The sequence below is a fragment of the Gallus gallus genome, chromosome 4 (assembly GCF_016699485.2).
Source record: "Gallus gallus isolate bGalGal1 chromosome 4, bGalGal1.mat.broiler.GRCg7b, whole genome shotgun sequence".
Taxonomy (NCBI): domain Eukaryota; kingdom Metazoa; phylum Chordata; class Aves; order Galliformes; family Phasianidae; genus Gallus; species Gallus gallus.
Genome location: NC_052535.1, coordinates 30,607,701 through 30,625,480, shown reverse-complemented (window position 1 = coordinate 30,625,480; position 17,780 = coordinate 30,607,701). Strand labels below are relative to the sequence as shown.

At 37.4% G+C, this 17,780-nt stretch overlaps 1 protein-coding gene across 4 annotated transcripts in view; it reads left to right on the top strand.

Moving 5' to 3' along the window:
- Window positions 1-17,780, top strand: part of OTUD4 (OTU deubiquitinase 4) — a 30,401-nt gene that overhangs the window by 4,804 nt on the left and 7,817 nt on the right. For all 4 annotated transcript variants that reach the window (XM_040700282.2, XM_015276717.4, XM_025149919.3 and 1 more), the window contains exons 3-16: window positions 73-156; window positions 3,095-3,145; window positions 4,754-4,800; window positions 7,389-7,461; window positions 7,935-8,016; window positions 8,802-8,946; window positions 10,406-10,463; window positions 10,844-10,952; window positions 11,181-11,245; window positions 12,350-12,450; window positions 13,508-13,632; window positions 13,732-13,912; window positions 14,991-15,156; window positions 16,172-16,286. In XM_040700282.2, the coding sequence (XP_040556216.1) occupies window positions 73-156; window positions 3,095-3,145; window positions 4,754-4,800; window positions 7,389-7,461; window positions 7,935-8,016; window positions 8,802-8,946; window positions 10,406-10,463; window positions 10,844-10,952; window positions 11,181-11,245; window positions 12,350-12,450; window positions 13,508-13,632; window positions 13,732-13,912; window positions 14,991-15,156; window positions 16,172-16,286 (1,402 nt within the window). The remainder of the gene's footprint in view (window positions 1-72; window positions 157-3,094; window positions 3,146-4,753; window positions 4,801-7,388; window positions 7,462-7,934; window positions 8,017-8,801; window positions 8,947-10,405; window positions 10,464-10,843; window positions 10,953-11,180; window positions 11,246-12,349; window positions 12,451-13,507; window positions 13,633-13,731; window positions 13,913-14,990; window positions 15,157-16,171; window positions 16,287-17,780) is intronic.

The window sequence follows — 17,780 nt, the reverse complement described above, 5'->3', positions numbered from 1 at the left end:
GTAATTATTTATGAACAGTTATCAAAAATCAGAAGCACGGGTCTCACTTGTTCTGATTTCTCGCTTTGGTAGGTGTTACACTCTCAGTCTCGGCATATTGATGTTAGGATGGCTTGTGTAGACTATCTCCGGAAACATAGGGAGAAGTTTGAAGCAGTAAGTATTTGTTTGATTTCTGAGCATTTAGTGAAAATCTGCCTTTATCCTTTTTTCTTTTCTGAACTACATTATTTGAGAGTATTGACTGGAGCTGTATACTACTTGATGCTTTTCAAAACGAGTGCCCTTTGCTTAACTGACGTGCATGCGGCAGTAACTCATTTTCAGAAGCCTGGAGAAGGACCTGTGTACTGCTTGGGCTGGGCAGATGTGAGTGGGAAAGAGTGGAAACCCCAGTGTTCATTTAAAGAAACAAAACAAAACAAAGCTTTTTAAACTCTGCACTCTGCAGCAGACTGAAATCTGAATTTTATTTTAGAATGATGTCTAACTTAATAAAACCCACAAAATATTCTTCGTGTGCTAATTAATTGCTTTTACCGCACGTGAACCATTTGTCTGATGAGGTTAGTGGATTTAGTTTCCAAGTCTGCAATTTATTATATGTTGCCACGGTGATTCCCCCACCCCTTTCCTAAACACCTGTAACAAAATTCTCCATCAGCCGTGGATATAAAATAACATTTAGATTTTGGTTTATATTTGGCTGCTGTCATCAGTGTTACAATTGTAAAATCTATTTTTATTTCCTCTTAAAAGAACAGTAATAAATAATGGTGTTTCTTTTAGTGTTTTAGCGTAGCACTATCTAACTAATTTCCAGGATAGCCGTAGTAGAAGTATATGTGAGTGTTTCTTACTAGAGGATTATTACTTGCATCTCTTTTTGTCAGTTAAAAATTACCCAGACACCATTAAAAAGGCTGTCTTTGATACACATTGGCTCAGCGAGGAAAAGGAGATCAGTGTGAATATATGCTGTGACTTCTGACAAAATGCCCCGTACTCAAATGTAGATGATCCCTGTTAGTGACGTGGAAATTGTCAGGAAAGATTTAAGCAAATCAGAGTGAATCTCTCCAAGAGGATGCAGTGGTGACTCACCTGTTTGTGTTTGCCAGGACAATAGGATTTGTTTATGTCCAGTCCCTCTCATGACTTTGCAACTCTTAGATCCTTCTTCCTATTTTTTCTTTTTTTCTCCCACTACCACTGATTCTTTGCTCCTTTTGTTCCAAAACTGCTTCCTTAAGCTTGTTTCCATGTGGTATTGTGAAGTTTTTCAAAATGCAATCCTTCTTGACTGGAAATGCACGTTGTTTCTCCTCCCCGCTTCTGTTATCTCAGTTGAGTAACTTCATTTTCAACCCTAGCTGCTTTTGCTCTTCCTGTCTTTCTCCTCCCAACTTTTAGTCTCCCTGTGTGTAAGATCTGACTGTTTGGGGTTTTTTCGTCTCACCTGACCCAGGTGATGTGATCTCCTCTGACCACCTCAGTGGTTCTTCTGGAAAGCTTCTTTGGGGAAAAAATAAATAAATGTGCTTTTCAAAATAGGTGTTTCATGTATGAGGTTGAGGTATTTTTTGTCTGTTCTTGTTTCCTGGTGTTCCTGTTCTCTCAGGTACCTCACTACAGCTCTGCTGATGTCCTTTGCTTCCCATGTCTCTTATTATACTTTGTGTTTTCTGTCTATGAAATGGCGTTATTGTTCACTTTTCTCTTAATAATATATTCCTCTTTCCCCATGTTTCTTTGACTCTTCCCTCATTTTCTGCCTTAGTAGTTAAGTGCTACTGTCACATATTGATGCTACTCAGTGAAGTTTCTCTCTGCTTATTGTAATCATTTCAGCTTCAGTTTCTGCCTCTATTGCAATTAATTCTGCTATAACCAAAGTTTCAGGGGGCTGTAATCAATCTTCCATCTCATCCTCATCTTCTCTTAAAGTCTGTCATTGGTTGCTCCTGTCTTCTCTTCATTTGGTTTTTTTGTTTGTTTTTTTTAACCTCTTCTGTTTTCTATCAGAACTTCTGGTGCTCTTCCTTTCTTCCTTTATGCATTATCTTTAGATTATTTTGTTTCAGCACACCTAGCAACTACTGTCTGTGCTGCTGTTTCACAGACCTTTTACTTCATACCTGCTTGCTTCAGCTAAATTAAAACTTTTAGCCAGGCTTCTTGATGGTTTTTATGAACCGTACTGCCAAGTCTGGTTCAAAATTGCTAAAGCAGAGCTTTTAATATCACAGTTCCATTCTGTTTTTCTTATTACCTTGTTTCTTAACCCGTATGGGCAGAGAGGCTATTCTGCCTGTATATTAAGTTCACAATGGGGACTCCTTCTGTATTTTTAGCCTCCATGGGTCTAAATTTTAGCTAAGTTAAGCAGATTGACTTTCAATAGCAATTTTAAACTACAGCTTCTCAGTTGGCCAGCATGGCTGGAAGGTGGAAGTTAATGCATCTCTGTTTCTGCAGCATCTCTCTCTGTGGTGTTGACGAATGCAGTTTTGCTCACTGTGCATGTTAAGTGCAGCTGAGGGATTATATTCTTAGCTTATTGCTCACTGAGTTGCCTGTTTTTTTTTTAAGCGTTCTTTTACTTCCAGTATAAGTACTCTATTTGAAGTGATGCAGAAAAGGCAAACACTTGACGATTTTGCCTGCGTAATATACAGGTGCTGCAGAAAATGTGACCCCATTTCTGTCCAGTTGCTGCCAGTTACTTACGAGATACTTGAATAAGCTCACATGTACTCTGGTTTGTGATGCTGTGCATGCCATAAACATCTATTTGACAGCATCTTTTCTTCTGGATTCTTCTTTGGCTGCTGGGTTTCCTTGTTTGTTTGTTTTTGTTTCCATTGTGTGAGATCTCCAAAAGCTGTTTATGTGGCTGTTTCCTAGAGCACAGACATATGTTTGACTTTTGTTTTCCCCTTTATCACTGCATAATTTTATGTGATTGAGTGCTCCGTGGGCTGGGTACTTGTAAGTTTCTTGTAGTATGTTGCCATTGGTACAGTTGGCCATAGGCTGGGGGAATCCATATGCTGCACTACTAAAATTAACTTTCTTTTTTTTTTTAATACAGTTCATAGAGGGGCCATTTGAAGAATATTTAAAATGTTTGGAAAATCCACAGGTATGGTAATCTTGGCTTATGACAGATAGTCTTCAGTAGTTCTTATCTTGATTGGTAATTGGGATTGTTTTGTTGCAAAATATTTTTGACTGAGTTTAAGGGACTTTGTGTTTTTTGAATATGTGAGGGCTGCTCTGAAAGTAGTGCCTCTCATTTTATTATGTTGGCCTACGACATCAGAGGTGGATGCTGGTGGTACAGCAGTAGCAGTTGAGCCTTCCCACCAATATCCCACTGCATGCCGTTGCTGTGTGACAGATGGCAGCAGAGGGGCAGTCTGACAAAATGGCGTCTGAGGTGGAAGTGCGTGTGAAGCGAAGGGTTGTCCTTGAATTCCTCCGCGCAGGGAAAATGGCACCCATTGACTTTCATCAATGCTTGCTGAATGTTTCTGGAGACCAAACAGTGGATGTGAGCACAGAGGGGCAGTGGGTGCTGTGTTTTAGCGGTGCTGACAGTGGGGCACCTTTGCTGGTGCAGATTTTTACAAGTGCGGAATGCAGGCTGTTGTTCATCACTGATGAAAATGCATAGCTAAGGGTGGGGGCTGTGTAGAAAAGGAGTATTTTGCACCTGAGATTTTGCTCTATCAATTAGTGCTATTGTGCTCTTTGTACCTCTTACAGTTTCCATGGAAGTGAATAGGAGGCATTACTTTCAGAAGTGGCCCATGTACATGCGTGTATACTCTTTTGTAAAATATAAAATATTTGGGGGATTTTTTTTGTTTCCATTTTAATGTTTTGTTCCCCCAGACTGTATCCAAATTCTTGAAGCCTCTAAAAATGCCAAAAAATAATAATAATAAAAAAGCAGCATGACCAGCTTTTTCTTTAAAACTGCCTCGAGTAAAGCTCTGACAATTTAGGTGATGAAAAGACAGCTGCTGACATGGAACATCACATGCAGTAGCCACAGGTTACTGTTACAAAGATGCTGATGTGGTGCATAATTATTTTAATTTTTGAAGTTAGGGAGATAACAGCTTGTATAATGTGAGGAAAAAAGAACTATCCAGTACAACGTATAGGAAGAAAACAAAAGAACCTTGCGGAGTTCGCAAAGTGTATTTACATGCATTCCCTGCCAAAATAAAAACATGTTTTTTTTCCCCTTTCCTGCAACTACAACGTCCCTAATGAAAACAGCTCATCAGATGAGTCTTTTTTTTCTTTTTTCCAACTTTAAAAACATATGGAGGAAGGGAGCAAAATAGATGTTTAACCTGTTCTTTTGTCTTTGCTTTTCCAAGGATTTTTAATCATATAGCATTGTTACTCAGATAATGGGGCTATATGCTGTACCAAATGGTAAATTATGCCATTGTCCATTGTTTTAAGTTCTCAGGTTTTACACAGATCAGTTTCTACTTTGGAAAAAAAAGCCTCCAGTTTCTGCCTCTGAACATTACTGGAAAACCTGTTATTTCAAAAGATCTGTGAATACAATCAAATTACCTTAGTTGAACTCCAGACTCATTGTCAAGAGATTTATATTTGACAGTAATTACCTGCTTCTCTTTATCTACTCACGAAGAGGTATAATATTTGTGTGTTTGATTGAGCTTAATTTTCTTATTTTTTTTTTCTTTCTTTTCCCCCAATATAGGAATGGGTTGGACAAGTAGAAATAAGTGCCCTTTCACTTATGTACAAGTAAGACAACCCTTAAGTATCTTTTATTGATGTCAATTCAGTTGCTTTGTTAGTTAATCCATTGGAATACCAGAGATGGAATTGTATGTCACATCTTAGTTCTCCAGAAAATTACAAATACGTTTGGAAAACTGCAGCTGTTAAGGTATTAAATAGGAATTGAGAAGTGAGCTCTCAAAATGACATTTAACCTGGAGTTTGAATAACAGTTTGCATTAATGTCATCCGTGTCACCTGTGTGATGTAACTGTCGGTAGTGTCACTCTGTTTGTATTTTTGTTAACTTTGTATATCATCTTTTCTGCTAAAACTGCATTTCTCTCTATTTCTAATGAAAGCTTTGATAGTAGCCCTGTTACTAAGCTGTGATCTGCACCCATTTCTTGATTGCTTTGGTTCAGATGCTCTGGAGTGGGTTGGTGGAACGAGTATTGTAGGCTATATGTTAGAAAGCCGTTCTCGTACCTCCCCCATTGTGAAACTGGGTATGACATCCAAGTGTACCGTGGCATCTTTTATTCTCATTTATGTGTAGATTTTTCTTTTTCCACTCTATTGGTGTAGACAAAATAGGGCAACCGTAGCCTGAGCTAAACTTGAATGTTTTAGTATTTGTGTTTAGACAAATGCTCCTCTTGGTGATGCACAGTTTTACAGATGCGTTTTAAGTAAATATAATCCTACATGTTAACCTTTACTTATAAAATAGCATATATTTTTCTTATATAAAACAATATGCTGAATATCTATAACTGCTTTGTAATTTCTGTGCAAGGAAGTGAGCAATGTACAGCATCTTACAGCTGTTTGTAAACCAGTTAGAGAATTCATTATTTCAGAATCCTTACTGTAAATTAATGCCTGTTTTGTACTTTGACTCTTGATGAGATGGTTGATAAGAGAGAAGAAACAAACTAGTTAAATATTACTTTCAGGTACTTAAGTGAGCACTAAGTGCAGGAAATTGCACAAAAACCGATCTCTGCTTGCATTGTGCATGTGACTGCCACGCTTTGTTTTGGGAAGCCTGGCTTCCATTGAAAAGGCAGCTTAGAAGCTCTGGGAAAGCAGAACAGGTGATGGAAGTAGAGGGAAGGAGTCTCTTCTCTTCCTGCATGCTGGCAGATTGAAGTGGAGGAAAGCAGAAGTCTAAGTTTCCTATTCCACCCAGGTAGAGAAGTGAGAGAGTTTCAGACTTACAAAGCATAGGGTAAACGTGCAATATCAATAGGTTTGGCTCTATTTCCACTCCTCAGATCTGTTGTAGTACTGCTTTGGTTGTGTTCTAAATTTTAATCGCTTCTCTGAGGCGGGTGGCTCCCTGAGCTATGGTATTATTTTCCTCTCCGAATTGCTGTTCTTCAGGTGTTGTAGAAAGGCATGCTTGCTGTTTTTTTTTATCCAAAAACTGCACATGTGAATATGCATAATCATTTTGAAAGACTAATTAAACTTAAGTTTTTGTGAGTAAAGGTGTTGTTGAAGAAAGTGATGGGTTACTGAGCAAGGAGGGGGGGACTGTGGATAAAAGAAAAAATAATTAAACCTTGGGACATGACAGAGATTGCTTTGTAGCAGAGGAGCAAGTATCAAGTCAGTATCAGTTGTGAATTTTTCTTTGTCACTTTATTTTCACTTTGTTTCATGCTTTCTAGTTAAATAGACTTGAAAAATAATTTTAAATATAGAATTTAAATTCTAAATGCAGGATGTAAATTCTACATTTGTTATATTGTCATAGCCCAGCTGCTCATTTATATTCTTAATTATTGTAAGGGTAATGAGGCAGTTATTTCACCTTGGAAAGCAATCATTGCTTAGGACCAAAACTTAGTTGACAGAAATAAAGCTCTCTAAACCCATTTGGAGAAAGTGTGCTGGGCTGATGTGCTTCATGATGAGTATCCGCCAGCAGTGCACCAACACACAATTTACTGGTTATAGGTTGACTACAGGGACAGTGTGCTATACCCCAAATCAAGGCAAATGGAAGAATATGCAAACATGTTAAGAACAGTCCATAAATCATTTTAATAATGTAACAACCAAAAAGGAATTATGTCACTACTGTGTATGTGAAAATACTGGTAAGATGGAAATGATGAAGATTTTACTGCTACTTCAGAAAAGAAAAAAGAAGAGCAAGAAGTTGAAAAGTTTGTGCTGGGAGAGGAGTAGAAATAGCTAGAATTAAGAAGTTACCCATTTAAGTCATTATTAACTGCATCCATGTTAAACATATTTTGTGACGTTATTAGCTAAGAACTGTTAGAGTGCACCACAGGCTCCCATATCTGGGACAGAAGGCTGTGGTGCATCACTGGAGTTGGAGTATGGCATAAAAATTTCACTTGGAGTGGAAGACTAATACTGCAATGGTCAAATATAAATATTTTCTGTCCAAATGTCTCCTGAGAGAGCAAGTATATTACAAAAATCCTTTTTGGACCAGTGAAAGGCCCACTCATCTTAAGTATTCTTTTCTAGTAGATATTTTTTGTGGTTACAGGCATTCTTTGAACTTGGCTTGAATATTCCTGTTGTTATTGATTGTTACATGTAATCTTAGTTTTCTTTTCTTCCCTCAGGAAAGATTTCATAATATATCGGGAACCAAATGCTTCTCCTTCACACGTGACTGAAAATGGCTTCTCTGATAAGGTTAAGATTACACTAATATTTGTGTGTGTGTATGTGTGTGGTGAACTCTGAATGAAGGCTACTTTAATTAACAACAAGTAATATGAGTTTTAGTAGTCAACACAAATATTGAGATAATTCAATTTGAACCATTTCTTCTGTACCTATTTAAGACAACTATTCTGTTAATACATGGAGCTCATTTTAAATTGCTGCTCTGTATTAGGTGTGTGGTGTATCTTAGTAGCTTAAAATTCTGTGAAAATCAATTTACAACTGATGCTGACTCATAGTTACGTTGGCCTTATATTCTGACTTTTAGCCAACTCTTTTTTTTGGTTTAAGAGACATCCACTAAACTTTTGGATCATTTAATGTCTGTTTTGAGATCCTGAGGTACAATGAGACGCATTGATTTGAGTTTAAAAGAACTGTTTATATGAAGAACTGAGTGAGAGGCAAAACCTTAAATATGTGGGTTTTTTGTTTTGTAGGTATTGCTATGCTTCTCAAATGGAAACCACTATGATATTGTTTATCCCATAGAGTATTCAGAAAGGGCTGCTCTGTGCCAGTGTAAGTATTGTGTTGGTTAGCTAAAAGCACACGTTTTTACTGCAAATGCTAATCCAGGTTTCAGTTAAAGAGAAAAGGCTCTGTCTGAATGTTTATTATCATTCTGTTGGAGCTTAATTTTCCATTTGGATTATCAGTGATTGTATGATTCTTTCTGTGCCTCGATTCTTGAGGCATGGCTGCAAATTAACTACCCAGACGGGAAGACTTACCTGCCTCTCTTTACCTGGGTGCTCTAATGTGAACAGAAAATGTTGGTGTACTGATTTATAATCTACTGAATTGACCTTGGTCAACATTTGGGTTTTAATTTTGTATTTCAGATGATGTTAGTGAACTAGTTGTTCATTTAAAAATTATCCTTACATGTGTAACTTCTGCAGAAATCACGGGAGTTGCCTATGCAAAAAATAACTGTCTACGTGAGTTATTGTTTTTCTCACCGGAGTGGAGTATTGCCCAGAGGTTCCAGCCAGCTTTGATGGGTCCCTTAGCATCTCATACAGGGATTCTTATTCTTCATGAAATTCCTGCCCATATACAGAGTTGCAAGACTAAGGCCCAGTTTGCCTGGCAGGAGATCTGATTGCTAGTAGCTTAATGCATACATGTTAAACTATAGTAGCTGCAGCTGTTTTGACTTGTAACAACTTCACTGTTTCAGTTAACACGTCAGAATGCTTGTTTTCGTTGTAGTGACTTCAAACTCCTCTGTAATGGTGGTGTAAAATTTCATTTACCTCGTAACTGATCTTGTTCTACCACTTTCTTGTCCCCTTCCCCAGCTCTTCTTTATGAGTTGCTGTATGAGAAGGTGTTTGGTACAGATGTAAAGAAAATTATAGCAGAACTTAGTGCTGTTGGTGTGACAGAGGAAAATAATGGTAGCAGTGAATTTTCTGCTTCAGATTCAGAGGATGACAACTACAGGTAAATGGATTTAGAACGTACTGTCAGATGCATGTGGACAGTACGTGTTAAATGAATGTTCTGAATTTCTTGTGCACAGTAGAACTTAAGTTGTTAACATTTAAGAATTAATGAGGAGAAACAAAGAGGAAGGGTTAGAACTATGAAAGAATTACGTATGTAATCTTTACTGTAACTAAGGACCTAGTTTGTCTGTTTTTCCTGCAGTCTACCTCGGTCTTATTACTTATTGGAATAGTGCCATTGGAACGTGTCCCCCTTCCTGTTTAAAGCAGAATAATTCCTGGGGAGGACTGTCAGTATGCCAGTGTGGCGTGGTAAACTCTGGGAGAATTAGTTGCCTCTCTCTCATACTGGTAATGCAGGGAATCTGCTTTAGCAGAGGGGTGGACTTGATGATCTCCAGAGGTCCCTTCCTGCCTATGTGATTCTGTGGTGCTGATGGAAATTGACAGAGGGAGAATACCAAGTTTTGGGGAAGACATTAATTTCCTTTCTTTTTTTTTTGGGGGGTGGGGAGGGGGGAATAATAGGGGATGTTTCCAGATAAAGTGCAACATATTTCTGTGTAGAGGAACAATTTTTATAGGTAAATGTCAGCGTGGAAAATTTCTCGATTCCTTTCTGATGTTAGGGCTTTTTTGAGCTACATGTGCAATGACATTATCCTCTATCATTGGGATTCATAGGCAAATGTGCTGCTAACCTCTGTAGCGCGTTTGTAAGTGGATGTCATGTACTCACTTGAGACTATATCATCTGATGTCGTTGATGCAAGACCTAGTATGTGTGAATCTTGACTTGCTTAACCTCAATTACAAACATCTTGCTCTGTGTATAAAATCTTCAGGGTTTTTTTCCTTGTCTTAAAGTTTAGTTTACATTGTTTCTTCACTTAGTTTTCTGGGAGTTCTTTTTCATTTTATAAATGTGAACTTTTCAGTTATGCTATTCTAAAATGTAAGCAGCTATTCTGTTGTGGGGAAGTTAATGCTGACAATTGCCTAAAATGTCCATTGATGTCAGAGGTAGAAAAATAGAGTAAGTTAGAGTGCCTCATCCTCGTTAACTACTGGATTGTGACATCATTCATTTCTGATGGCTTCTTTTGCTCTGTTTTTCTTATGTAGCTGCAACATTTTAGAGGAAATTTTTTCCCTTGCCACCCTCATCTTTTTTTCTATCTTAAAACTGATAGCTAAGTGTCTTATTATAAGATAGGCTTCCTTAAACTTGTACTTCAAAAATAAAATCTTAGTTTTAGCCTTGTGTGGTGTAGAAGTGTAAATCTTGTTTTAGCCTTAGCTTTTTCATCTTAAGGGACAAAGATGTTGCATAGTATGTTTAGTGCAGAAAAATATGAAGAGAATGGTAGCCTCAGTATTTTTATCAGCTTCTAACACATTTCATACTTAGTCCTTATTGATAATATACTGCCTCTGTTCCTTCTCTTCTGCAGAAGTAAAGCTACAGCAGTTGGTGATGTGAATGGATTAAAGTCTCTCTCTGGCAGCAAGGTATTTGCTATTATTTAAGATTTATTTTTCTCCTGTTAACTTGTATTCTGATTTTTTCTTTTGGTCAGTGTCTGTGATATAATCTTGAATTTCTACTTGTACAAACGTACTATTTTCAAATCTACTTGGTGCTTTGAGAAGTGATGTTTGCTTTCATTGTGGATGGACAGTGTCCTTTGTACTGCTGTTTATTTCTTAATTTTGTTCTGGTATGGTGAAATGAACACCATTTGAATTAATTTTGCAAAGCTTTCCTATGCTTTATGTATTTTTGGCTCTTTTGTATTTAAGTTCAGAGTCTTAATGCTGCGACTTAAAAATCTGTAAGTGTAAACTTCTGTTTAATTTACCACTTTAACACTTTGTTCTGTTTCATACAGCACCTTAAGAGCAGTGGAAATCCCACCCTGCCTAAGAAAGTTCTTAAATCACTCAATCCATTGGTTTACAGGAATGTTGAATATGATGTTTGGCTACAATCCAAATGGGGTAAGTAACTGCGAACTCACAGCTCCATCTGTTGCAAGCTGAGTTGGGAAGCAGAGCCTTTTTGAGCAGTGGTGAAAATGATAGTTTCATTTTAAGCAGTGGTCTTCCTCTTATGTGTCAGTGTGTGGTTCAATGGCCTGGACTACTGCTTTTTAGTTCAGCTGTATCAATAAAGTCACTCTTTTGTGTATTTAAACTAACAGTATGTTACTGCTAATGTGTTTACAGATCAGCAAAACCAAGATTTTTCTATTGCTGCTGGCATGCAATACTCAATTGGAGATAAATGTAAAGTAAGTAACGTAATTACAGTTTGAGAAGAACATTAATGTCTTCTTGATACGTCAGTTTTCCCTCTTCGTTAACTATTTTAATGTATATCTCAATTATTTTGATATACACGCAAATTGTGTGCATATATATATATATATAAAATGTAAGAAATAACAATTTTATCAGCAAAATCACTGGCACCACCCTAAAGAAACCCCCAGAAACACAATGAAAAAGCTCCTCCTATAGGCAACAAAACAACCTCCCCCTGAGAGCAGAAAAGCCTTATGTGGAGTTGGTTATTTGTTGCTTAATAGGATGGGCTTCAGTTTTTCTGTTTTAGACCCTGAAGTTGTCCTGTGTGGTATGGACTTAAAGTTACAGATAGTATTAGTAGAAGCAGCACTGGTAATTCACCTCTCTCTCTTGTTTTGTATGTACACAATAAGACAGTAAACAAGTGGGATAAAAATGTAGGAAGCAGTGAAAAATGGTGTTAACTGAATTAATACAACTGGAAAACCAAACACTGTAGCAGAACATTCATTGATAAACTTATTTTATGTTTAACAGAAAAATGTTAAGCACCTAGAATGTCTGGGGTTCTTTTAGACAGTTAACACTCTGATCATGTCTGAACAAATTCTTTCTTGTTTGCTTTAAAACTCTTTCTGAAGAGTTACATCTGAGATAATTGGTGTTCTTTATGTTCTTAACGAAGCTGAATTTCACTGAGGTCAGTGAATGGTTTTTCTCTACCTGGATTTAAACAAGAAAAAGCTGTGGGATTTATTCTGAGAGACAGTGTCTTCAGTAAAGCTGAAAATTCTTGATGGACTAGCTACTTCTACACTGTTTTGTGAAGTTTTGAAAGCCGTATTTCATGAAGTAAAGATACCTGGAAAGCTCTCTGTGGGTGTATGTGTTTTTTAAGAAATTAAGTTGATTGAAGACTTGTTTTTTGGTGCATTTACTGGTTGACGTGTTCTTATTTCTCAGGTCTTCTGTTGCCCAGAGGACAAGATCTATTTTTAATATTGCTAACAGTTTAAAGAGTTGTATTCTCTCGTTCTCTTCTTTGAAGTTTAGGCTCTTTATTCATTTTTCTATTTATTTTTCCATAGGTGCGCTTAGACCATAATGGGAAATTTTATAATGCCCATATTCAAGAGGTTTGCTCTGAGAATGGGCCAGTTGTTGTATTTGTAGAAGAGCTTGGAGCAAAGTAAGTGCTTAATTCCTTTTGGGAAGGAGTGCCAAAGCATTACTTTAGTTCAGAATTGGTTTTGGTGGGCACCTGCATCCTTACTTGAAGCAGCACTGCTGAAACATTTCTAAGAAAACAATATATTAAATAAACTAAGGGGGGGAGTTGTACAGTAATTGTTACTGCAGTCTTTCTTTAGTGCATTATATTACTTGTGCAGTAAATCAGTGACTATATTTGCATTTTTCTTTTAAAAAAAATCTTTATAGCGTTGCTTGCAGAAGCTCCTATTCTGAATAGATTACCACTTTCCTATTTAAATGTTGCTTGTTGGAATTGATAATTGGATGCTAGATTTGTGGCAAGCTTTTCATATGAAAAGGCCCATCGGTTTGCTTAACTTCACTGTTGGTTGAGTAGGTCCATCTGATTTCAAACAAATTGTTGTTTTGTAAGTGGAAGCTCTTCATTGTACCTCAGGGCAAATTAACTGTTTAAAATTGGTGCTGGTGGTTATTTGTGGGTGTTTTTTTGGGGGGGGGAGGGGGAGAAAGGAGGGGAATGGGAGTGGAGTATGGTTCTGTCCTGTATATTTTTTAGTTTTGGCTGTCTTCTTGAGCTCTGCTGTAATTTTTGTGATTCTTCTGGGGAAAAAAAAAGTTTAAATCAGTGAAGTGTGATGTGTAGCTGTGTCGTTTGGGAACAGGAAATGCAGTCAAGGTAAATAAGGGAAGGAAGAAGATCCCCATTATTCTCGTGGAATTTCCTTCTATAAGAAAACTGAAAACTTTGCAAGAATCGAGCTGTACTTCCTGTCTGCGGGGGGACAGAAAATAAACTACTGTAGGACATCTACATGCTGTTGAATGCTGGCTAAATTTGTATTGCCTTACAAGGGAATTTTTGAAAAAGGGAAAATGTTGTACGTATTGCTTGAGGATAATAGCAAAGAAATAAGGTCGCGAAATACAATGTTATCAAAAATGGAAAGATCCACCATTCTTAGTAAACACACAGTATTCCCAAGTCTGGTCTTCAATATTTTTCTTTTCCCTCTATCCTTCCTGTTTTGTAGGCATTCTGTGTCACTGAAGAGCCTTAAACCTCTTCCACAGGCCTCTCCTATGGAGGGCTGGAACACTGTGCCAGGGAAGAAGATGAAAAAGTTTTTCCCAACATGGGGGCAGAATGCTCAGCCTGGTAGGACTATACCTGTCTTTCTGTGGCGGAATCTTTGTCGTGTGTTTTATCCCAAAGAGATGAAAAATAATAAATGAGTTATGTTGTGATTTATCACAGATGCAGATGGCAGAGGGCCAAAGAATCAGAGCAAGTCAATAAAACCCCAGTCAGCACTACCTCCTCGACTTCAGCATACTGTGGGAACCAGGCAGCATCAGTTCGTATGTTCTGGGCCTCAACCTCATCAGACCTCAACTGAGCAAAAAGCTCCAGGCAGGAATTCTTCCCAAGCTGCAAGGTAAAACTACAGATAACATTTTCCTTATCTTGAACTCTAGCTACACTTCTTGGAATGCTAGTTCCTGTCTCGGTGCTTTTGTCATACTCTTGACACGTGTTGCTGTTGAATTCCTAGGAAGTATTTTGAGTCATTATAAATATGCTGAAGCACAGGAGATGATCTTTTCATTGCCAAAGCTGTTTCAAAATTGTTGCTATCATGAGCTTCTACTTCCACTTTATTTTATTTTATTTTTTCTTGTATGACAGTATTTCCCCAGGCAGGGCTGTGCTTGAAACTGTAGTTTCTTCTTGGAAGGTGGACGTTGCTTTTTTCCTGGTTGGATGTAGATCTTGAGCATAGCTAAGATCTTCCCTCAGCTTCTCCCTGTTAAAGAGGACTGCTGCATATTATGTCCGATCACGTGAAGTATGAATAAGAACACTCTTTTGCCTGCGTTTGTTAGTAGTGACCATCTTCAATTTGTCCTGCAGCAGCAGCAGTTTGTTTTCACTGTTGCCAATATCTTTTTTTCTTATATAAGACAATATGTTATATAATATACAATAATAATATATTGTATTTTGTATACAACTCAACTCTTAATGGTCTGTTTTATTAGTCTTTTGTACCTTCTCTTGTAACTTCTTGTGGAATAAGCTGGGTTGTCCTTGGAGACTGCCACATGCAACATTTTGAGCACCTCTTCCTTTCACCCAAGTGCAGAAGTATCCTGAAAGGTCTAGTTAAGTAGTTCAGAAAGCTCCAACAGTGGTGTCAATTTTGTGTAGCAATGCTTCACATGTTGAAAACTATGTATTTTCTTCTATATTTACAGAAATGTCCTTTTACTTACTGTTTTTTTCTCTTGTACAGCTGTAGATACTGTTATGGGGCTGCTCAGTTCTCAGAAGGCACAAAAAAACCCACCTTCATTTCTTTAAATTGGGTAACTGCAATAGGTGGAAAGCGTTTTGGTATACGTGGAATCACTTTCACAGTTCTGCATAATAATCACATGCTTTCTGCTTTTCTAAACCATGAGTTTGTGTTGTGTTTGATACTTTGATGAAATGTTTCATCTTTTTCCTTATAGAAAACCAGACCGTGAGAGAACTGAGGATCTTAACCATGGTGGAAGAGACTGTAACTACTTTGGCCTATCTCCAGAGGAACGCAGAGAGAAGCAGGCAATAGAAGAGTCCCGTTCTCTTTATGAGATCCAGCAGAGGGATGAACAAGCTTTTCCTGCCCTATCCAATGTATGTGTTTTTTTTCCTGTTGTTGTAATTGATTAACTCATTCTCCATACCTGTCCGTGACCTGTTAACTAGTAACTGTTGATTTGCTGTTCTTGTGTTATTGTTAGAGGTGTTTTCTCCACATTCACTTTCTACATAGCAATGTATAGATCTACAATATATGTTTAATATGAGGCACATAATTGTAGCCTCCTTTGTGAATAATTAATATCCATATTAGATAGTTTTTTAGGTGCATAGATACAGTAGAAATATGAGCTTCTGAAGCCATGGGCTTCTGTCTTGATTTTTCTTCTGGTGTTTGGAGTGCTTTATGTTCCCCTATAGTCACCCATTGCTTTTTTTCCAAATAGTGGGATCAAATCTTATGTGAGGACAAAACTTTCTCTCAAGTTCAGTTTAATACTGAGAAAAAACTCATTGAAATGGCACTGTGGTGCTTGAATTAATATCCCAGACTTCTAGGTGCCTTTTTCTGATTCAGTTCACATTAAAATGTTTTATTTAGAGGTGACTTTTCTTCTTAGCCTGAGAACTTGCCTGCTGTGATAGTAATACAGATGTTTTGTGTTAGACTTGTTCTTTTTTCTGTGGTGGAACTGAGAAGGCTTCAGTATATTTGTCAGTGTCTGAGGGAAGATTGTAGCCTTTGAATGTAATGGATTGTTCTGCTGATGTGGGTTTCTTTAAAATGGACTAGTCTCTGTACATCCAGGGAATAATCAGATCCTGTAGATAGAGGGATGCAATTTAAAGTAGAAATTCTTCGAGTGAAACAGTTCTAGTTTGTCACGTAAACTAATTACATGAACGCTTTTAAAGCAAAATTTAGCCATGAATGAAAGGGTAAATGAATCTGATACTGATGAAGACTGCTTTTCTCCTTCCTCCTTCTGTATATTACTGAAATAAATATACTTGTCACGAAGGCCTAATAGTGTCATACCAGATGACAGCAAAGTGTCGCTGAACTTCTAAGATATATTTGCACTTCTGCTTTTGTCAATTTCTTTAGAATCAGTCAGTCAGTCAGGCTGCTACACGCACCGTGGATAATCCAAAAAAGGTCTCAAGTAATGAGAAAAGAAGCAGCAAGTGGACAGCAGAGGTGGAAGAGCAGAAAGATAAAGGTAAAAAAAAAAATACAAGTTTTTCAGATCAAGTCTTTTATTAGCAGTTTCAGACTTTATTCAAGATTCAGTCAGTTTAGGTAATTAGAAGAAAATTGTTATGAGTAATAGCCCTCAACTAAGCTAAGGTCAAGGTTTGTGAATGTGGCTGAGTGAAGTAGGCTCCTTGGTGGGACTTTTGTAGTAAATGCAAAGAGGAATTGGGGAAACAAAAGACTAGATTATTGAATTAAATTAGATACTGTCGAAATGCTAACAAGTATAGCAGAAAGTGCTAGTGGGGGAAATACTAGGAGCACTTAGAGAAAAGCAGGTAAAAAAAATACCTGTGATCTGACGAAGTATTAGCACGCAGTGGTATGGAAAGGGAAGAAAAGGCTGTGCAGAAGAGGTGACACAAAACTACCACTGAAAAACCAAACCTGTTTATGTTAGAGCTGTCATGCACTCAAAACTTGTTTGGGTTCCTCCCCCAAGTGTTTAAACACACCCTAACTGCTTTGCATTGATTCTAAGCTTTTCCTCTTCTGTGAGGAAGAGGAATGTGTCAGTAATAGATAAAAGCTGTAGCTGTCAGTAGGTCGTTAATCAATCTTTGCTAAATGCAGCCAGTGGTATTTTATATTGTTGTCCTGTCAGTTTTGCTATGACTGAACACTGAATTTGGTCTTAGCTTCTTCTGTGTTGTTTCTTTTTTTCTTCTTCTCTGACTAGATAAAACTCCAACTCAAGACTTCTCTTAGAAGCTGTTCTCTTCTTGCATCCTCTATTTTTGTTTTGTTCCCTTATCTCTGGGAAAAGGCATTGTTGTGCATTTATGGTACTTGTGCCATTTAGTCCCTGTTAGAACATCAAGTACCTTCTCAAATGTTCTAACAAGGACTGATGTTACCTGTTTTTTCATTACCAAGAAACATCTTAAAGGTTGTTTCATATCTGATGCCAAAAAGAAGCACATGTGTAGAGGATGCTTTGGATGGATTTAGTTGAAATGTACGGCATGTCATCCTTTTTTTGTGATGTTTTGGATTCACTGCTTATGGAACTAGATGAAAACTTCTACAGGAATAAACAATTACTTCCTTCTCAGTATTTTGAGGTTCCTGTTGGTAATAGGGAATTTGTAGTAATTATAAGCAATATTGGTTTTCTTTACGCTGTTGTCTAGGTGTTAGAACAATGGTACACACACTGAGGTTTAAAAAAAATAATAAAGGATCTGTTTAGCAGCTAATGCTAAACTCATGTGCATGAATTTAGTTGACAAGCAGTGTGAAACAGACTGAAACAACAGCTACAAGATAAAGTCTATACAGATCATATCATGGGAAGATTATGCCAAGATGTTCTTCAGCAGCCTCTCCCCTCACCAGTCATTTGCCAGTGCTCAAGCAATTAGATTTTCTGCATCAGTCTGAAAACTTTCTAGATCTTTGGAACTGAACTCATGTCTTCTCTTAATATTGGAACATGGAAATGCAGATCAGGACATTT